Source organism: Boeremia exigua, assembly GCF_020726555.1.
Source record: "Boeremia exigua strain MPI-SDFR-AT-0100 chromosome Unknown C7974scaffold_7, whole genome shotgun sequence".
Lineage (NCBI taxonomy): Eukaryota > Fungi > Ascomycota > Dothideomycetes > Pleosporales > Didymellaceae > Boeremia > Boeremia exigua.
The window spans coordinates 1,436,686-1,453,874 of NW_025763524.1; the positions used below are offsets into that span (position 1 = coordinate 1,436,686).

General features: G+C 53.4%; 5 protein-coding genes and 1 non-coding gene across 6 annotated transcripts; 3 read left to right on the forward strand and 3 right to left on the reverse strand.

Moving 5' to 3' along the window:
• Nucleotides 1-280: 280 nt before the first annotated feature.
• Nucleotides 281-1,577, forward strand: C7974DRAFT_425260 (uncharacterized protein). Its single transcript, XM_046144469.1, has one exon. The coding sequence runs from the start codon at nucleotides 342-344 to the stop codon at nucleotides 1,293-1,295; it is 954 nt and encodes a 317-aa protein (XP_045996412.1). The 5' UTR covers nucleotides 281-341; the 3' UTR covers nucleotides 1,296-1,577.
• Nucleotides 1,578-6,296: 4,719 nt separating this feature from the next.
• C7974DRAFT_425261 (uncharacterized protein) lies at nucleotides 6,297-7,592 on the reverse strand (the record flags this gene model as incomplete). Its single annotated transcript, XM_046144470.1, has 2 exons — nucleotides 6,297-7,358; nucleotides 7,404-7,592. 2 exons carry the CDS (start codon nucleotides 7,590-7,592, stop codon nucleotides 6,744-6,746), a joined length of 804 nt encoding a protein of 267 aa, XP_045996413.1. The 3' UTR covers nucleotides 6,297-6,743.
• Nucleotides 7,593-7,813: 221 nt separating this feature from the next.
• C7974DRAFT_204206 (uncharacterized protein) lies at nucleotides 7,814-9,239 on the forward strand. The gene is made up of 2 exons (XM_046136832.1): nucleotides 7,814-8,518; nucleotides 8,569-9,239. Exons 1-2 carry the CDS (start codon nucleotides 7,978-7,980, stop codon nucleotides 9,072-9,074), a joined length of 1,047 nt encoding a protein of 348 aa, XP_045996414.1. The 5' UTR covers nucleotides 7,814-7,977; the 3' UTR covers nucleotides 9,075-9,239.
• A 508-nt stretch (nucleotides 9,240-9,747) lies between these two features.
• On the forward strand, nucleotides 9,748-9,819 carry C7974DRAFT_t82. The gene has a single exon. It is a non-coding gene; the product is annotated as a tRNA-Met (tRNA).
• A 1,785-nt stretch (nucleotides 9,820-11,604) lies between these two features.
• Nucleotides 11,605-13,921, reverse strand: C7974DRAFT_204230 (uncharacterized protein). The gene has a single exon (XM_046136834.1). The coding sequence runs from the start codon at nucleotides 13,533-13,535 to the stop codon at nucleotides 11,778-11,780; it is 1,758 nt and encodes a 585-aa protein (XP_045996415.1). The 5' UTR covers nucleotides 13,536-13,921; the 3' UTR covers nucleotides 11,605-11,777.
• A 386-nt stretch (nucleotides 13,922-14,307) lies between these two features.
• C7974DRAFT_377122 (uncharacterized protein) lies at nucleotides 14,308-16,164 on the reverse strand (the record flags this gene model as incomplete). The annotated part of the gene is made up of 1 exon (XM_046140330.1): nucleotides 14,308-16,164. One exon carries the CDS (start codon nucleotides 16,162-16,164, stop codon nucleotides 14,308-14,310), a length of 1,857 nt encoding a protein of 618 aa, XP_045996416.1.
• Between the last annotated feature and the right edge of the window lie 1,025 nt (nucleotides 16,165-17,189).

Genomic DNA, 17,189 nt, shown 5'->3' on the forward strand with positions numbered 1-17,189 from the left:
TGGTGGTGGTGGTGGTGGTGGTGGTGGTGGTGGTGGTGGTCGGGGCGGATACGAGAAGGGGTGATAAGGAGCGGACGTCTTCAGGGACAGGATATATGTATATAGGCAGATTCTACGCAGGCAGACATGTCTCAGACGGACATAGCCGCTATCAGTGCAGGTGATGTGATGCGCGGTCACGGCGCGTTCCTGGCTCTTGGCCACGCTAGCCCGGGCTGACATCACCCAGCGATCCCCCGCGGACATGCCCCTCCGCTTTTATCTCCAAAACGCCCTTCACCCACACCACCCGCGCCCCGCGACACCACACCACCCGCGCCCCGCGACACCACACCACCACAATGTCGCAACGCGCCCCCCAGACCCTCTCCGTCAAGCGCAAACGCACCGAAGCCCCCGTCGACGCCCTCATCTTCGACAACAGCGTCAAGCGCCAGCGCAGCGAGACCGACATCTTCTTCCGCCGCCTCACCAAGCCCGGCGACGCGCCCCAGGACCCCAATGCCGCGACCCCTACCACCGAGCGCCGCTTCCACCTCGACCCCGTGTCGCGCCTGAAATCAAAACACGTCTTCATCGAGCGCCGCGCCGCCTCGCCCCCACGCACCGCATCACCCCCTCCGCAAGCCGTGCCCGAGCCCGCGCAAACGCGCCCGCGCAAACGCCCCGGCACCCGCGCCGCCTCGAGCGCCGCCGCGCCCTCGACGCCCGCGCACCGCTCCCAACCGTCGGCCCACGATGTGCGCGAACTCGAGGCGCTCGCGCACCGCCTCGACGCCCCGGCCCCGTCGCCGCTGAAATACAAGCCCAAAGCACCACACGCGCGCTTCGCGGAGCGCTCGCCCGCCAAAGCCGCAGCCCTCGCTGCCCACGACGACGCAGACGCCATGGACATCGACACCGAGTACGTCATCGACACATACGTCCGCGTATCGCAGCCAGCCTCCACACTCGCCTCGCACGGCACCGTCGGGTACCTCGTGCTCGCAGCCGACGACGACGAGTGGTGGACGGGCAGCGACTCGGAGCCCGAGGCCGACAGCGACGAGGACTCGAATGCGGAGGAGTACTACGGGAACGACTACCCGGAGGACGAGGGGAGCGAGGGCGACGACAGCGACGACGGGGAGGGGTTTGCGGGCGCGAAGGGGTTGAGAGGCGATGAGGAGTTTTACGCAGGCGGCAGTGGGAGTGAGGATGCGGGGAGCGGGGATGAAGATGATCTGCACTATAAGATGACGGTGCCGAAGGCGTTGCGGCAGGGGTACTGGGGGATGAAGGGGGAGGCGGCGTGAGGTGGGGAGACCGGATGTGGTATGGTTCTGGGCAGGTGGAATACCCCGATGTATTGATCTTAGGCCAATCGACCGCGTAACGCTGCTGCGCTCCTTGCCTCCGTCCAAAAACCCGCCGATCATCCGTGTAGTAGTCACGCCCGTCGTGGTGTTGCACGGCACACAGCTAGCCCTGCTCTCTACGCGTCCGCACCAGCGCCGTCGATGCCGCGGTACTGCTCCATCACTGCTCCATCACCACCCGTGCACGACAGCGGCCGCTACGCCGTTGACCCTGCAGCCACGCCCAGTCGTGCTGCGCGTCTGGGGCTGCGGTGGGCGAGGCTGGAGCGAGACCGGGACGACGCCGCAGCGAGGCGCCCTCCGCCCCAGCCGCCACGCGCTGGCGCCCGCTGTGCTACGTCCAAGGCGACGGCGATGGGAACGGGAGTGGCTGACGTCGTACCAGCAGTCACGCTTGAGCTCCAGGGCGTCGTCCGGGGCCGGCTTGGAGCGGTGCTGGGAGAAGTCTGTAGCGATCTCAGGCCGTGAAGTCCACCCTAGTCCTCTCACTGAACTCCATGCTTAGAGCAACGTTGGAGCGAAGCCCGCGACATTGGACCAGCTTGGGACCTCCCCGGCACGCTCGCAGCGAGACAGGACGGGCCTGCACACCGGCCCTGCAGCGGCCCTCCAGCTCGCGGCCGACGTTCGGATAAGGTTGTTCGCCCGCCGGGGCAGAACTAGTCTGGATCTCACACGGCAGCTGCGGCCTGGCTCCTGCCTAACGAGCGCGTGGGCGCGTTCGACGTGCGTCGCTGTTGGAGACCGCATTTTGCGCGCTTGTGCTCGGAAAGACCGCAATTTTGTACCGCTGGTTCATACTACATGTCGCTACCCTCGTGCCGGAATTTGCGGTGTTTTGGGCTACGGGAGGTTTGCGCTGTTTTGTGGTCTCGTGACTCACCAGAGATGAGGGCTTCTGCGGTTGGAGACCGCATTTTGCGCGCCGGTGCTTGGAAAGACCGCAATCTGGTACTGCTGGTTCTGTGCGCTTGTGGCTATCTCCTGCCAGAAATTGCGGTCTGTATCTCGTATAGAGGTTGAGAGCGGTCTCGTGGTTTGCCAAAGGTAGACCTCCCACGGTTGGAGACCGCATTTTGCGCGTTAATGCTCAAAAAGACCGCAATCTTAGGGTGCTGTCTCGTATCATACACAACTATCTCCAGCCAGAAATTGCGGTCTTTATCTCGTATAGAGGTTGAGAGCGGTGTGGTTATGTAGCCCCGTGGCTCACTACAGAGCAGCCATCTACTATTGACCGCATTTTGGCCCCTGACGCTTGAAAAGACCGCAATTTTAGGCTGCTGTCTGATATAAGCTATATATACCGCCTGCCAAAGATTGCGGTCTATATCTTGTATACACGTTGAATGCGGTGTTGTCTTGCAGTCCCGTAGCTCACCACCGAGCGGCCTCCTACTATTGACCGCATTTTTCGCTCTGATGACCGCAAAGACCGCAATATTAGGCTACTATCTCTTTTTACCCTTCTCTATGTCCTGCCAAAAATTGCGGTCTTTTACTTGCATAGGCGTTGAGAGCGGTCTCGTTTTGCAGCCCTTAACAGTGCCCTGCTGTTGCGCACCGCATTTCGACCGCCAAAGGCCGCGTGCACCGCAATCTTTGGCTGCTGTCTTGTCTCAGATACATCTATGTCCTGCCAAAGATTGCGGTCTGTAGCTTGTGTGGGCGTTGAGGGCGGTCTGTGTCGTGGTGCCGTCTCGTGACGCTCCGACAGGGGGCCGACAGTTACGCACCGCATTTTGCCCATCAACGTCCGAAAACACCGCAATCTCATATCACTGGTTTGCGTCGAGTAGGTCTACTTCCCGTGAAAGATTGCGGTGTTTTGCTTGTATGTTCGCCGAGAGCGGTCAGCTTGTAGTCGCGCAGTGCCGTGGCTTACCAAGAGAGACCTCCTCCAGTTGACCGCATTTTGCGCACCAATGACCGCCGGGACCGCAATCTTTGGCTGTAGTATCACAATATGTCTATCTACCTCCAGCCAAATATTGCGGTCTTTTTCTTGCATATATGCTGAGAGCGGTCAACATAAAGCCTGTCAGCTCGTAGGGGACTCTAAGACCAACTGTCGAGCACCGCATTCTCATCCACAACGTCCGGATGCACTGCAATATCTGGCTGTAGTCTTCTATCATGTGTTACTACCTCCTGCCAAAAATTGCGGTGTTTTACTCGTGTGTTCGTTGAGAGCGGTCGACCTGGAGTCTTGCCGTCTCGTGGCTCATCAACGTCAGACCTCCCACTGTTGGACACCGCATTTTGACCAAAAATGACCGCATGCACCGCAATCCTTGGCTGTAGCTTTGCTGTATGTATATATATCTACTGACCAAGATTGCGGTGTTTTGTCCCAGTTTTGAAAGAGGGCGGTCGGCTTGTAGTCACATGGGTACCAAAGTGAGACCTCCTACTGTCAGGCACCGCATTTTGGTCCCCAACGCCCGCGTGCACCGCAATCTTTGGCTATGGCCTTCTTTTGCGCTTCTATGCCTACTGTCCAAGATTGCGGTGTTTTGATCAAACTTTGAAAGAGGGCGGTCGACTTGTACCCGTGTAGCTTACTACAGCAAGGCTCCCTACGTTGAACACCGCATTTTGCGCAAAATTGACCGCAGACACCGCAATCCTTGGTTGTAGTCTCTCCACATGTATTTCTATCTACGATTGAAAATTGCGGTGTTTTTCTCCAACTTTGGAAGAGGGCGGTCGACTTGTAGTGGGACAGCTTACCATAGCAGGGCCCCTTACGTCGAACACCGCATTTTCCACAAAGATGCCCGCAGACACCGCAATCCGATATCGCTGACTCATCTTGGGTGCCTCTATCTCCTGCCAGAAATTGCGGTCTTTTCAAGGGTTGGTGGTCGATAGCGGTGGAGATATATGCTCGCTGGTAGCACACGCCGCCTGTTACCTGTTGCACACTGCATTTTGTTCAAAAAAGACCGCAGACACCGCAATCTGGTATCGCTGACTCTTCCTACACTCCTATATATCCTGCCAGAAATTGCGGTCTTTTTGAGCGTGGTTGCGCAAAATGCGGTGTGATTGTGCTGGCTGGTAAGTACACGTCGCCCGTCGACGGTTCCACACCGCATTTTGTTCAAACCTGACCGCAGACACCGCAATATGATATTGCCGTCTCGTCTTACACTTCTCTATCCTCTGCCAAAGATTGCGGTGCTTGCGGTCAGTTTTGCGCAAAATGCGGTCTACTTATGCTGGCCGGTCGTATAGGCCGCCCGTCGCCTGTTGCGCACCGCAATTTGCGCGTCAACATCTTGAGGCGCTGTTTTCTGATACCGATCGAAGCATGTTGAAGTTATTTACGTACTTCCAAAGATTGCGGTGCCTACAGGCATTGTTGCGCAGATTGCGGCGTAGTCATATGCCGGCTAGTAGTACACGCTGTCTGTCGCCTGTTGCGCACCGCATTTTGCGCACCAATGCCCGCAGGCGCTACTTTGTTTTATCAATCGATAGGTATTGTAGTTTTGTACCTCCTGCCAAAGATTGCGGTGCACGCGGTCATTTTTGGGCAAAATGCGGTGTAGTTCTATACTGGCTGTCAGTATACGCCACCCATCACCTCTTACGCACCGCATTTTCCGCATCAACTCTCAGAAAGACCGCAATCTTGTACTGTGATCTCGTATTATATATCGCTTCCCGCTGCCATAGTTTGCGGTACCTGCGGTCAGCAGGGGTCAAGGGCGGTCGACTTTTGGTGGTGCTGTGGTAGGACGCACCGCCCGTCACCTGTCGAGCACCGCATTTTGCGCACCAGATCTCAGAAAGACCGCAATTTTGTGTCGGGGTCTCTCAGTATGTGTCTTTACCTGCTGCCAAAGATTGCGGTCCCGGCGGTCCGAAAAACCTGGAGTTCTGGTTGTCTTATTGAGGTGCGCTGCCCGGCGACTGTTGTGCACCGCAATTTGAGCATGAACACTCAGAAAGACCGCAATCTTGCATCAGACCCTCGCAACATGTGTCTCTACCCGCTGCCAGAGATTGCGGTCCCGGCGGGCCGGAAAACTTGGGCTTCTGGTTGTCTGTACTGAGGTGCGCCGCCCGGCGATTGGTGTGCACCGCATTTTGAGCACCACTGCCCAAGAGCACCGCACTTTTTGTCACCCATCTCTCGCTACTCACTTCTACTTGCTGCCAAAGATTGCGGTCTCTGCGGTCGTTGTGGGCCAAGTACGGTGGACTTGTAGTTGGCGCCGCCGGCCGCAACTGTCACCTGTGCTCACCGCCACTGCGCCCCAGCACTCGGAAGGACCGCCTTTTTGCATCTATCGTTTTGTATTAGGTGTCTTTACCTACTACCAAAGATTGCGATGTTTATCTCGCTTGTGCGCGAAAGGCGGTGGAGGTTGTTGAGGTGTTAAGGGCGTGGCCCAAGACAGGTCCACCCCGCGCCCTCGACCGCATTTTGCTCTACGACGCTCAAAAAGACCGCAATTTTTGCGGTGGGGAAATGAAAACAGAAGAGATGATACCACGAGAAATTGCGGTGTTTTAAATGAGAGGCGGCGTGATTGATGCCTATCTTGAGTTATGAGACCTGCTCTTGGGGAAGACCTCGATAACATCCGGCCGCCCACAAACACCAACGCTTAGAAAGACCGCAATCTTTGCACGGAGTAAGACAAAGCAACAAAGATGATACTGTGAGAAATTGCGGTGTTTTGGACAAGAGGCAGCGTGGTTGATACTCATCTAGAGTTACCTATACGACTCGCCATAGGCAAAACTCACCTCAGCCGCATTTGTCCTCTAGGACTCTGGACGGCCGCGTTTTGAGGCCTGGGGAAGCAGTGATACCAATGATGATACTACAGAGGATTGCGGTGTTTTAGATCAAACGCGGCGCGGTGATCGCCTATCTGGGGTCTCCTCCCTGGCACAACCTCATCCCTGCCCGCCTTCACCCATCAAGCCCCGAGAAGACCACAATGTGAGGCCATAGAATGTGGTAATGTCAAAGATCCTGCGATAGAGGGTTGCGGTGTTTTGCAGGAGAGGCGGCGACGTTATCGGTCACGTGATCTACTTTCTTGGCTCGAGGTGATGTCAGAGATCCGCTCTCTCTACTTTGTCCCTGCGCTCCGTCCCAGACCGTTTCAGAAGCTCGTATTCCACTCCTACTCTGTGAATTCAATGCGAGCTCAAACTCTCACTACTGCAGACAGCTGTGTTTTGCCCTGCACTGCGATGCTCGACACCGCTCTCCGCCCCTGCAATGCCGCAGCCGGCTTCTTCATCACTGAACAGAGCTGGGCCGTACGAAGCATCTTCCTCGCCCGCTGTAACAGGATCAGATTTCAGTCGTTGAACTGTGCGTGATGCGTGCTGCGTATGGTTGGAGTTGAATTGATCTTATGGGTCGGCTGCCACTTGCGCGCTTCCATCGACCTCACCAGGTGCCGTTGTGGCGGGTCTCTCCATGAGATCGTCGTGCTTCGCAGCGCGATACAGGCAAAAGCTGCACCATCCGAAGTTTAGCAACACGACTGCGCCGGCAACGAGGACGAAGATTGCTATCTTAGGGTCATCGATGCCCGGAGGATCGTGCCGCAACGGCGATGTTATCAGCAGCACCAGGCCCAGGATGAACATTACAACCGACCAAGCCATCTTCATCACCGGATTCTGCCATACGTAAACCATCATGGCGCTTTGCTGTGCCTCTGTCCTGGCTTTTGCTGGAGGTCCAGACCTGTTCGGGCCTCGACCGCTCGACTGCTGAGCCCCGATTCGGCTTGAGACATCGAGTGCGACCAGTCTGAGGATGACCTTAGTGGGAAGTGCCTCGTAAAATGCGTCTTCATGCTGTATCAGGGTGTGTATCAAGGCAGAGTGCTGCCCGGCGGTGATCAGGCTGAGGATTGCAAGAACCAGGCTGAAGTACCAGAACGCGAACACAAACCAAGGGGCCCTTGCAATCGCCGTCCATGAGAAGGCAGCGAAGCTGGCGGCCGCCGACAACGTGCTCTGAGTTGTTAGCAGGGGTACAACATCCGTTTCGACAAAACTTACAGCCAAGGTGACGAGCTTAGCCTCATTGATCTTTCCATGAAAAAACGTTCGAGCCGCTGTCCGCAGCTTGTCTTCATCGTGTTGCGCTAAAACTATCCTCTGGATAGGATAGATAGTGTAATGGCGGAGAGTCCAGTAGTAAGGCCAAGCCAACAGGTACAAGAAGATATCGGACAGTCTCAGCTTCATGGCGATACTTTTCGAGCGCAAAGAGCGACTGTAACTTCAGTATCTGGACAAGGTGGCGTTCGCATCGTAAGAGATTCGGCAACGAAGGGTGTGGAGCGAAGCATCGAATGACAACAGTGCAGCTCCCATCCGGTCACCAACACGCCTGCTACATCATGGCAACCTCCGCAAGAGGCTCTGCTACGCCTAAGAGTGCGAGGACATAGGTCAAGACGATCTCTGCCTAGATCATGCAGCCAATCAGTATCAGTGACCCTGCAGCCAAGCGATTTATCGGTGAGGATTATGCTAAGCCACCACCACGTCCTCCACAACGCACACAACGATGCTGGCAAGGCGCTATCATGTTTTTATAGCTCTGACCCCTGTCTCAGATGTAGTCTGAATGGTAAGCCAGCTTTTCAGCTCGAATCTTCGTTGTCAAAACTGCGAGTACTTTACCTGCGCTTCAGCCTTACGCGAGAATCTCGCACAGGTGATTGTGGTTTCAGCTCATACACTTACATCCAGAGCTACAGAAGTAGCTGCAGTACGATCCACGAATATGCCGTCCCTATTCGGGAAGAAGAAAGCCACGCCCGCTGCTCCTGCAACCCCAGTCCAAGAGATTGTGGGCATACGGCCATGGGACTATGTATACCTTCGCACTGCGCCCCTCGACGCTTCTCAGAAGACCTCCGGACCTGGACGCGGGTTCGCTGCTGGCGACGTGCTCCGCGGAATTCAATACCAACATTGGGCAATCCAGGTCCGACACAATGTCTACGACGTCGCACGCCTCAACGACGTTGACAACGATCATGAATACGCCCTACATGACAAGCCAATGAAGATACAAGAGTGGGAGCGCAACCGCCCCAGCCACAGTGCAGATAAGATACCTATTGGAATCACTTTCCGCAGCGATATCTACATCACAGAAAACGGTAAGTCTCACGCTCGCATCTCTTCCACAGAAAGCCAACTGATGACACAGCCATTGTGATCTGGGCCGCTATCTTCCGCGGCGAATACAAACTCCTCGCAACTAACTGCCAGCATTTCGCTATTCAGCTCGTGAGCCTGATCCACGCCACAACAAGCCAAATCTCCTACGTACCACCCGCAGCCCTCGCCACCCTGCAGCCGCTTCCCAGTCCGTTCAAGATCAGCAAGGGCCTAGGCGCGACCATCGACCGGCTGAAGCGCAACCAGACTGTCGCCGGCGCCACCCCGGAAAGCAACTTCTCCCCACCCAAAGAGAGGAATGGTCTGTATTGCGGGTACAGCAGCGACTTCGTGGATAGCGTGCGCAAGGGGAAGTCGGTGCAGGATACAGTCGCGGTGCTGCAGCGTCTGGGTGTCCGAAAGCCTGAGCCAGATAGAGAGAGGGAATTCAATCTGGATTTTGAGCCGGCGAAGTTGGCGCCAGAGCAGGCGTGGCTACTTGATGCCGCGCTGAAGGGAGAGGTGAGATTGGATGATGTCGGACGGCAGGTCTAAGTGACGATCAAGTATGAGATGGCTTGTTACGCGAAATCGTGTGTTCAGTGTTCTTATTCGTGTTGCTCATCGGCGCGAACATCAGCAGTATCACTGTCAGCTCATTGATACCGACGAGGCTGTGGATCTATAACTAGTAAATTCTACATACAGGAGGGTCACACGTCGGGCTGATACAGTGTGCCGGCGCGGCATGCATCTAGCAAGTCAAAAGCTCTAGGAGGGTGTTGCATCTGTTGTGGATTGGCCAAACTTTCGATGGTTACCCGTGAGCTAACAACCGGAGGAATAAACCCCCTGTAGAACGTACTGTAGAGCATCTGCGAGATGTCAGATTACCACCGAGATTCGACCCGCTTCTCGATAGATGAGTGCCATTGAGGTGTTGAGTGCAGTCATCGGACTATGAATTATTTTCTGTGTTGGAGTGTCCGGTGTGTTGAGAGAAAATTCGGATCCTTGATGTTGTCGCTGTTCACAGGTGTATCTCTGAGAACAGGTTTTTGCAGACCCACTCCGCGCCTCGGTCCTGATCCCACAGAAAGATTTTAAATCAGTGTCAAATTGAAAATGGGATATTAGATATTGTTCTACAAGTCCACAGTTATTACGGCAGTTTTTACTCTATATATATTGCAAATATTTCTCGATACCTTCATCCAATCAGAGATAAAGCTGAGTGGCGCAGCGGAAGCGCGCCGGGCTCATAACCCGGAGGACACTGGATCGAAACCAGTCTCAGCTATCTGTTTTTGCATTCTTTTTGCACTCTTTTTTGCACTCTTTTTGCATTTCCCCCAAAGCACCAACGTGCGCTGGTGTTACACTTTTCCGGTTCATTCTTGCTGTTCGCGTGTAACGAACTCAGTCTTTTCCCGTAGCGATCTTGTACTTCGTGATACAGTATGTTAGGGGTAAGTAGTCAATGTGTCACAGGACTTCCTAGCTGTTAATAAAACATAACCTATAGAGGTATATAAAAAAATCCAGCTTTGATATTAGCACTTTATTGTTTAGTCTAGTGTGCTTTACTATCACTTGCGGAGAGGTGCTGCTAGAAGAAGAATATTCATGGATCTACATTGATTACTTACCCCTGCTACACTGTATAAGTACAAAAGTACGAACAGATGAACGGTGTGTCAGTGTGGATGAAAGTCATTTCGGAAAGCAGTCATATGTTCGTAAAGCACAGTAACCTCCTCCTTCACCAGCTCCCCTCCCGCATACGGCGACTACAAGTTCCGCGGTCCACTCAATCCCACCTTGCACACGAGTAACTCGTAACTGGTAGCCCCAGGCCCAACCCCATCAAACCAGCTCCTCCAGCACCCCTTCCTTCTACCCTGCTCGAACTCGAACAGCGACGGGGATTCGTCCACTTCCTCAGTTTCGCCGTCTTCGACCTCCTTCCGCAGATCCTCGACCTTGCAGTTCAGCTCCTGCAACTTCTGGTGCTGCCATTGCTTATCCAGCGGCGTCTTGGGGTCTCTATCGTGGCTCAGGTAGATCTGAACACGCTTTGCTGCGCGGTTCGCGGCGTCTAGAGATGTGTGGATCTCGGTGCAGATGGGCGGGAGTGGGCAGTGAGTACGCGTTTGCTTGTGCTGTTGGTGTTCGGCATCATGGGTATCTTGTTCGTCTTCAAACTCGTCGTCATTGTTGGACTCGGAGTCGGACTCTTCTTTGGTGGCGTCAACTAGCTCCCACAGCCGGAGCAAGTACACAGTGCGGCTGACTGAGGGTGACAATGAGTGGGCTGAAGGCGTATGGTTGGCGTGCACACCCACTTCAGCTCTGGTTATCCACAGAGTGAGTTTTGCGGCTTTGCTGGGGTCTTTGTCGTTGCTTTCGAAGATGGCCTCGTGTACTGTAAGTCCATCTTCGTCAACCTGGGATCTGGTCGATCGGCAGAGTAGACCAAGCAGCTCGAACTGCTGTTTTGTGTTTTGTAGAGAAGTCTCGGTGTGTGAGGTCGCCACGTCGATGGACATCAGCGGTTGAGCCGAGACATCAGTCACAGTGTTGCCGGATGACAATGATGTGAGGCTTTGGTGAACTGTGTACTCGTAGTATGGCTCAGCGTCAGGGGAGATGTTTGGAGAGGGGAGCACGATCGCTACTGGGGAAGCCAAGCATGGGGTTGGAGATGGTACTGATAGGTTTGCCATATCCATTGTCGAGGTCGCCGCGTCCACAACAGTGGGCACGGTAAAGCAAGGCTGCGGCGAAGATGGTTCTGTCGTAGATCGTGTTGGCATCGTTATGGCGACAGGCTCTAGCTGTGTTCCTTCTGGTGGGTTACCGGGCTCGAGAACACGCTGTGAGGCTACCGAAGAGGATGGTTTAGATGAGTGATGCGTTCCACGATCGCTGTCGATAGGCGTTGGCAATACTGTTGGCTCTGGTGACTTTGATGGCTGCTGTCTCGAAGTGATAGCATTTGAGGGTAACGAAATGTGCACCTCTTTGACTCTCCCAGGAACAAAAGGCTCTGTCTTCATAAGACCGCTCGCATCTGATATCTCTCCTATACGACCAGCCGTCTCCGGACAGACTTTTGTTGCTAGAGCAGCGTGTTTTTGTGCGTCATCCACCTCCATGGCGACCTGAGAACCTTCGAGAGCGTCATCTGTGCTCGTTTTATGGCCAGTTTCGATACCAACGTCTCCAGGAATTGTAACGAGCGGCTTATTGTTGTTGTTACCCTGCGAGAAATGGTCCAGACAGCCCTTGCTTAGGACGAACCATCACAGCGACAGGCACGTTCGTTCGAACCGCAGACTCGTAAGACGGGAAGCGTGGTTCACAAACCTCGAATTCGTGAGAGATAGGCACTTTGTAACCAGTGTCTGATAGTTTGGACGTATCCGTTGCCTCGTTTTGGAGAGTGATGTCTCGTACCATAACATCACTGAGCAGTCCGACTGAGCTTCTAGGCTGAGTAGTGGGCTCCAAAAGCGACGGTGACTGTGGTTTCATGGTGATTTCTCCTGTGGTACACTCCACTTCGGAAAACAGAGCATCTGTTGGTGATGAAACGTTGGACATCCGCTCAGGTCTTCTAGGTGTTTCTTCGAGAGGAGAAGAATTGACTGTTTCCTTCGTAGGATTAGGTGGAGCTGATAGTTCACTGCTGCCTGACGCCATCTTGGGCGATCCTTGGCTGACAAGGCGAGGCACAGTCTTCTGTCTCGCAGGTTGAATCGACTGAGGTGTTGGCTTCCGCTTAGCAGGTACAATTGCGTTAGGAGGAAAAGTAGCCCTCGAGCTTGTTCCCTCCACTGAAACTCCTGGAGAATTTGAATCACGAGCCACGGGTATCTGGTCATCTCTGAAGCCTCTCGCGCTTTTCGTATCCACTGGCGCCTTCTCTGCGGCACTCATCTTCTTTGCTGTCAACGTATGTCCATATCGAGCACCAACCTCAGGCTTCGGCACTTTTCTGGCTGACACCATCGATGCTCGCTGAGATTGAGCTCTGCGCCACTCACTGCCAACGCTGTTTTGCTTTTGCGCTGCGCCGTTGTCTTCAGCTTTGGCTACATCCAGTATGTTGCGCAAAGAGCAGCTATTTGGCGGGGTTTTCCATCTTGGAGTCTCCGTTTTTCGCGACACAGATGAATTGGGGGCACGTGAAGTTGGAGGTTGCCGTGTGCGTGCTTCAGCCGTGGCAAGCTGAGGATATTCCTCATTAGCAGGCTTTTGTGGGCGACCGATATGAGTCTGATAAGGATATTCGACCTCAAATAGCGATCTTCCTACAGTCCCAGAAGATGGGTTGGACCGAGCATCTGCAGAAGCGTGTGCTGATGAGCTACATCGAGGCGTATCTCGTTGCTGACGTACTCCCCTTGGACCGAGATAACTGGTGCCTCGCTGCGGCCCATCTAGTTGAAGCGAGTCGTCATCCGCCGTAAAGCTCAAAGGCTTTTCCTGCCACAAGTTGCTTGCATGTGTAATGTTCATCGGTCGACTTCGCAACCCAGTCTGCAATGGCCTTTGCTCCGAACCACGCGCAACGGTACCACCTTGTTTCCTTGCCATCATCATTTTGAATCGATCATTGTTTCTCTCCTTGCCAGGCTGCGAAGCTGTGACTGGTTTTGAACCGAAAGTCAGGCATTCAGACCCGTTCGACGCCTGTTGCTGCAAAATTGCGCCCGGAGCTATCATACCGTCATCTTTGGCAAGTGGAGACTGGAGTCTGTTCCTGACACTTCCTGTTGGAGTCACCAGAGTCTCTGATCCATCATTTTCAACCGGTCCGTCATCGTTTCCGCGGTCTCCATCACTGTCCTCATCTGAGTCGATTATGAACGGGCCGGACTTTTGCCGCTTGGTAGCAGCTGGAGATGTTGGAGTTGGCAAAGTTCGTTTCTTCATGTTCTTGTCGCGGGAGGGCTGACTGGCCGATGCTCCCCAACTGAGCGACATCAATCGCGACATCTTGTCGGGCATTGCTGCGGCTGTGCTCTTTGTGATGTGACTCCCGCTTCAAGCTGTCCGGAAACCGCTTGTGTGGAATTTGTCGTTGGTCGGAGCCACCACTTTCATTTCTCACAGTTTCCGCACTCTTGTGTTGAACCTTTTGCGAGTTCTTGTCGCGCGGTTCGTGAGAACTTGGGCTACTTATGTTTCAATCTCGTTTTCACTCGAGGAGTAGTCGGTAAGCCGTGCTGCTTACTTGGTGGAAGGCAAATCGAAGCTCCGGTGGGTGAAAGTGGCGGGGGCTTGAGCCTGGGGTTTATCAAGAGGTCAGTTGTGGGGTGAGTGTCCGCGGGAATCCAAGCTAGCTTTCGTCAGACTTGTGGCTGAGGTAAGAGAGCTGCGATGTGAGGTGATCGAGAGTAATTGATCGTTGCGACTATGTTCTGTCGTGCAATTTGTCTCTGCTGTAGTCTACAGATCGTACGTGTGAATTGTGGAATGCTGCTTTTCAACGTGAGAGCGAATTACTGTGCTGTGCTGCAGCATCCCGATCACAACATTACTGTTGCTCAAAAATATGCGCTCAGATAATGTGGTTCTTTGTATCAACGGGTCGTTTGCTCGTCGCGCTCAACAGGCATCTACTTTACCAGGGCAAACGGACTTGCGCTGCACTACGTGAGACAACCGAATGTCACTCGATCCGACCCTCGCGTGTTCTTGCCGACTCCCTCGTAACAACATGTAATCTTCAAATATATTGCACGAAGGACCCCCGATACCGCCACGGAGCTGTCATGTTTCAGAAAGGGCCAAGAGGGTAAATGTTCAAGCCTCTGAGGCCTTTGTCATGGTCTCGTTTCCTTGTGTCACTGAGGGATATGCCCTTTAGTGACTGTGGCTTGGGCAGCCTGCCCTTTTCCTGATCTTTCTTACGGGGGATCTTGTCCATTGGAGAAAGTGGTCCGGATAGCCTGCCACCATCCTGATCTTTTTTACTGGAGTTCTTGTCCATTGGAGAAAGTGGTCTGGATAGCCTGCCACCATCCTGATCTTTTTTACTGGAGTTCTTGTCCATTGGAGAAAGTGGTCTGGATAGCCTGCCACCATCCTGATCTTTTTTACTGGAGTTCTTGTCTCTTGCAGAACGCGAGTGGAGTCTCCTCCTGCCCTGCTCTTGTTTCCTTTGTTCGTTGAGGGATTCGCCCTTCGCCGATCGTCGCTGGAATGGTTTGACGGACATATCTACACCCACGAGCTCTTGCAGAGCCTGCTCGCTCTTCGGCGATTGAGATGGAAAGCGTTCCTCCAGCAGTTGCATCTCTTTAATTGCACGATACTGGTGCTGTCTGCCAAAGTCCGACCATTGGATGTGAGTTGAGTTCCCGTCCTCGTACCTAGGCGCTTCGACGTGGAGGCAGTGTGCTCCCCTGATGGCCCTAGCAGCATCGTCTAGGCCCTTGACAACTACTGAGGTTCTCGCCATGATGGACGTCCACTGTTTCACCCAGTGACGTTGGGCAACTCGGTTCTGACGTTCGAGCTCCTCCGATGACATGGTTTCGATATGTGCTATCCAGAGAGGAGTGAAATCTCTGTGAGCTATGTCTGCTAGTGCTTTGTTGATGTATCCGACGTCGTGCATTCTTTGTACCAACACGTTCTCTAACCCGTAGATCGCGCTTGAGCGTGAGTTCTTCTTGAAAAGAGCTCTGTACCTGCGTTGAACTTCTGCAACTGTTCGACGGGTATTTACAAGGACTAGGTAGATGTGATGATGCAGAATGTCGAAAATATTCTGCTGAGGATGACTCGTAGACCCACGGCGCCTCATCCCGATTACGGTGGAAGCATCTTTTGCGTCATGGATACAATGAATGAAATCAGGCATAACTGAAAGCGCGTTTTTCAATACGCGTGGTAAATACGAAGAGCGATACCCTTTGCTAGGAGTGGTGTGGTTCTCCAAGTAGTGATCCATTGCGTCTGTGAGGCTTTCACAAGACACCAGAAGATCAGTGTAGCTTCTCGTAAAACGATTTTTGGCAATTTCATGGCACCGCTCCTGATCATCTCCAAGAGTGGCAAGGACTCTTGTACGTTGGAGGCCGGTGACAATCGTCTGAGTCTCGGTGGCGAGGATGTCAAAGGATGATGATAGTCTCTGTAGTTTTGGATACGGACAGTTTTCCAATGTCCCATGCATCCAGGACAGGAAATGAACCTGATGTCGAAAGGGAAGCATATACTTCAGGACAGAGACTGTTGACATGTCCTCGCGCAAAGCATGCAAGGCAATATGCCTTGCCACACCTTGCGCCTGCTTATACGCAACTGCAGAGAGCAATCTTCTCTGTTCAAGGTAGAACAAGGTAGTGTGGTCGATGCTCATATTATGTGTGAAGAGATTGTGTGAGTTATTCCATGGGTCGTTCCGAAGATATGCATACAAATCCCTTGCATGTTCCCTGACTTGACCTTGATAGTTGTGTAGGGCTTGAGTTGCTAAGGAGAGGGTCTCGTGTCGCGCCAGCAAGTGTTGCGCGGTATTTCCATCTAAGTACTGCGGAACATTTGCGACACGGCCGTCTAGATATGCCTTCGCCTTAAGAGTCTTGGATCTGAAACGGCTATCGGGTAGGCGATAGGCCTTATACATAGTCCTGGACATCGCTTTCAGTTGTGCCTGACGCACCTTATACCCTCTGTCAAGTACGAAGCGAGAGAACCAATATCTTTGCGCGATCCGGTTTTGACGAGTTAGCTCACAGGGCGACATGAGTTTAACGCCTCTATCCCAGAGAGGCAGGAAGTCGTTGTAGTACGTCAAAGCGACCTCCTCCATACCGCTGTCGACCTTGCGGAGTGCCTCGAGAATAGAATCTTCGTGTCTTAAGATAGGCGAGGGATTCCACCTATGCTTTCGACAAAGCTCCGTCGCCTGCATGCAGAGATCCTGAATCGTCCGAGAAATGTAGTTCCTGGAATTTTTTGTGCGTTACATGTCATCTTGAAATTGCTGTGAAGAGCACTAAAGATGTTCTGCTGGCGACTGATCCTCAGTGACCGTCTTCTAATTATTATCAGGCTTAGGTCCGCTTCTGCGGAGGCGACGTCGGTGCTAAATAGGAGGTGCCTGTTTAGGGAAGTTTTCAGTGGCACTGATAAACGGCTGGCGCCAAGCTCAGTAAAGTTAAGAAGCGCTTCCACACTTTTCCACAAAGACTCTGTTGTGCTGCGAAAAGCGACAAAGGGGCGAAAGGCACGTTCTTTCGCCATGTCATATCGACTATCGAAGTTCGAGGGCGACCTGGCTGCAATGTACCCGTGTCTAAAAGCTTTGTACAGATCATGTAGCTCTCTCGTTAAACCAAAAGTCTGCATGCCAGAAGCAGCCATGCTGCTGGAAGGCGATTGTCTCAGGCAGGTGGCGATCAATACTTGTCGCTGGATAAGTAAAAGCAATGGTTTCATGAGCTCTTCGATGAACCGCCGTGCTACTACGTGTTTCAAACGAAACAAAGTATACAGTTTTTCAAACTCTTCTGCTTCTTCATAGGCGGCTTCCCAGAGGCCAATATGCTGGTGTGCAATAGAGGCAGCACAAGCGGAATTGAAGCCATAAACATCCCACGACTTGCGCAGGTCAACTAACCTATCATCAGACCACCAAACTGATACACT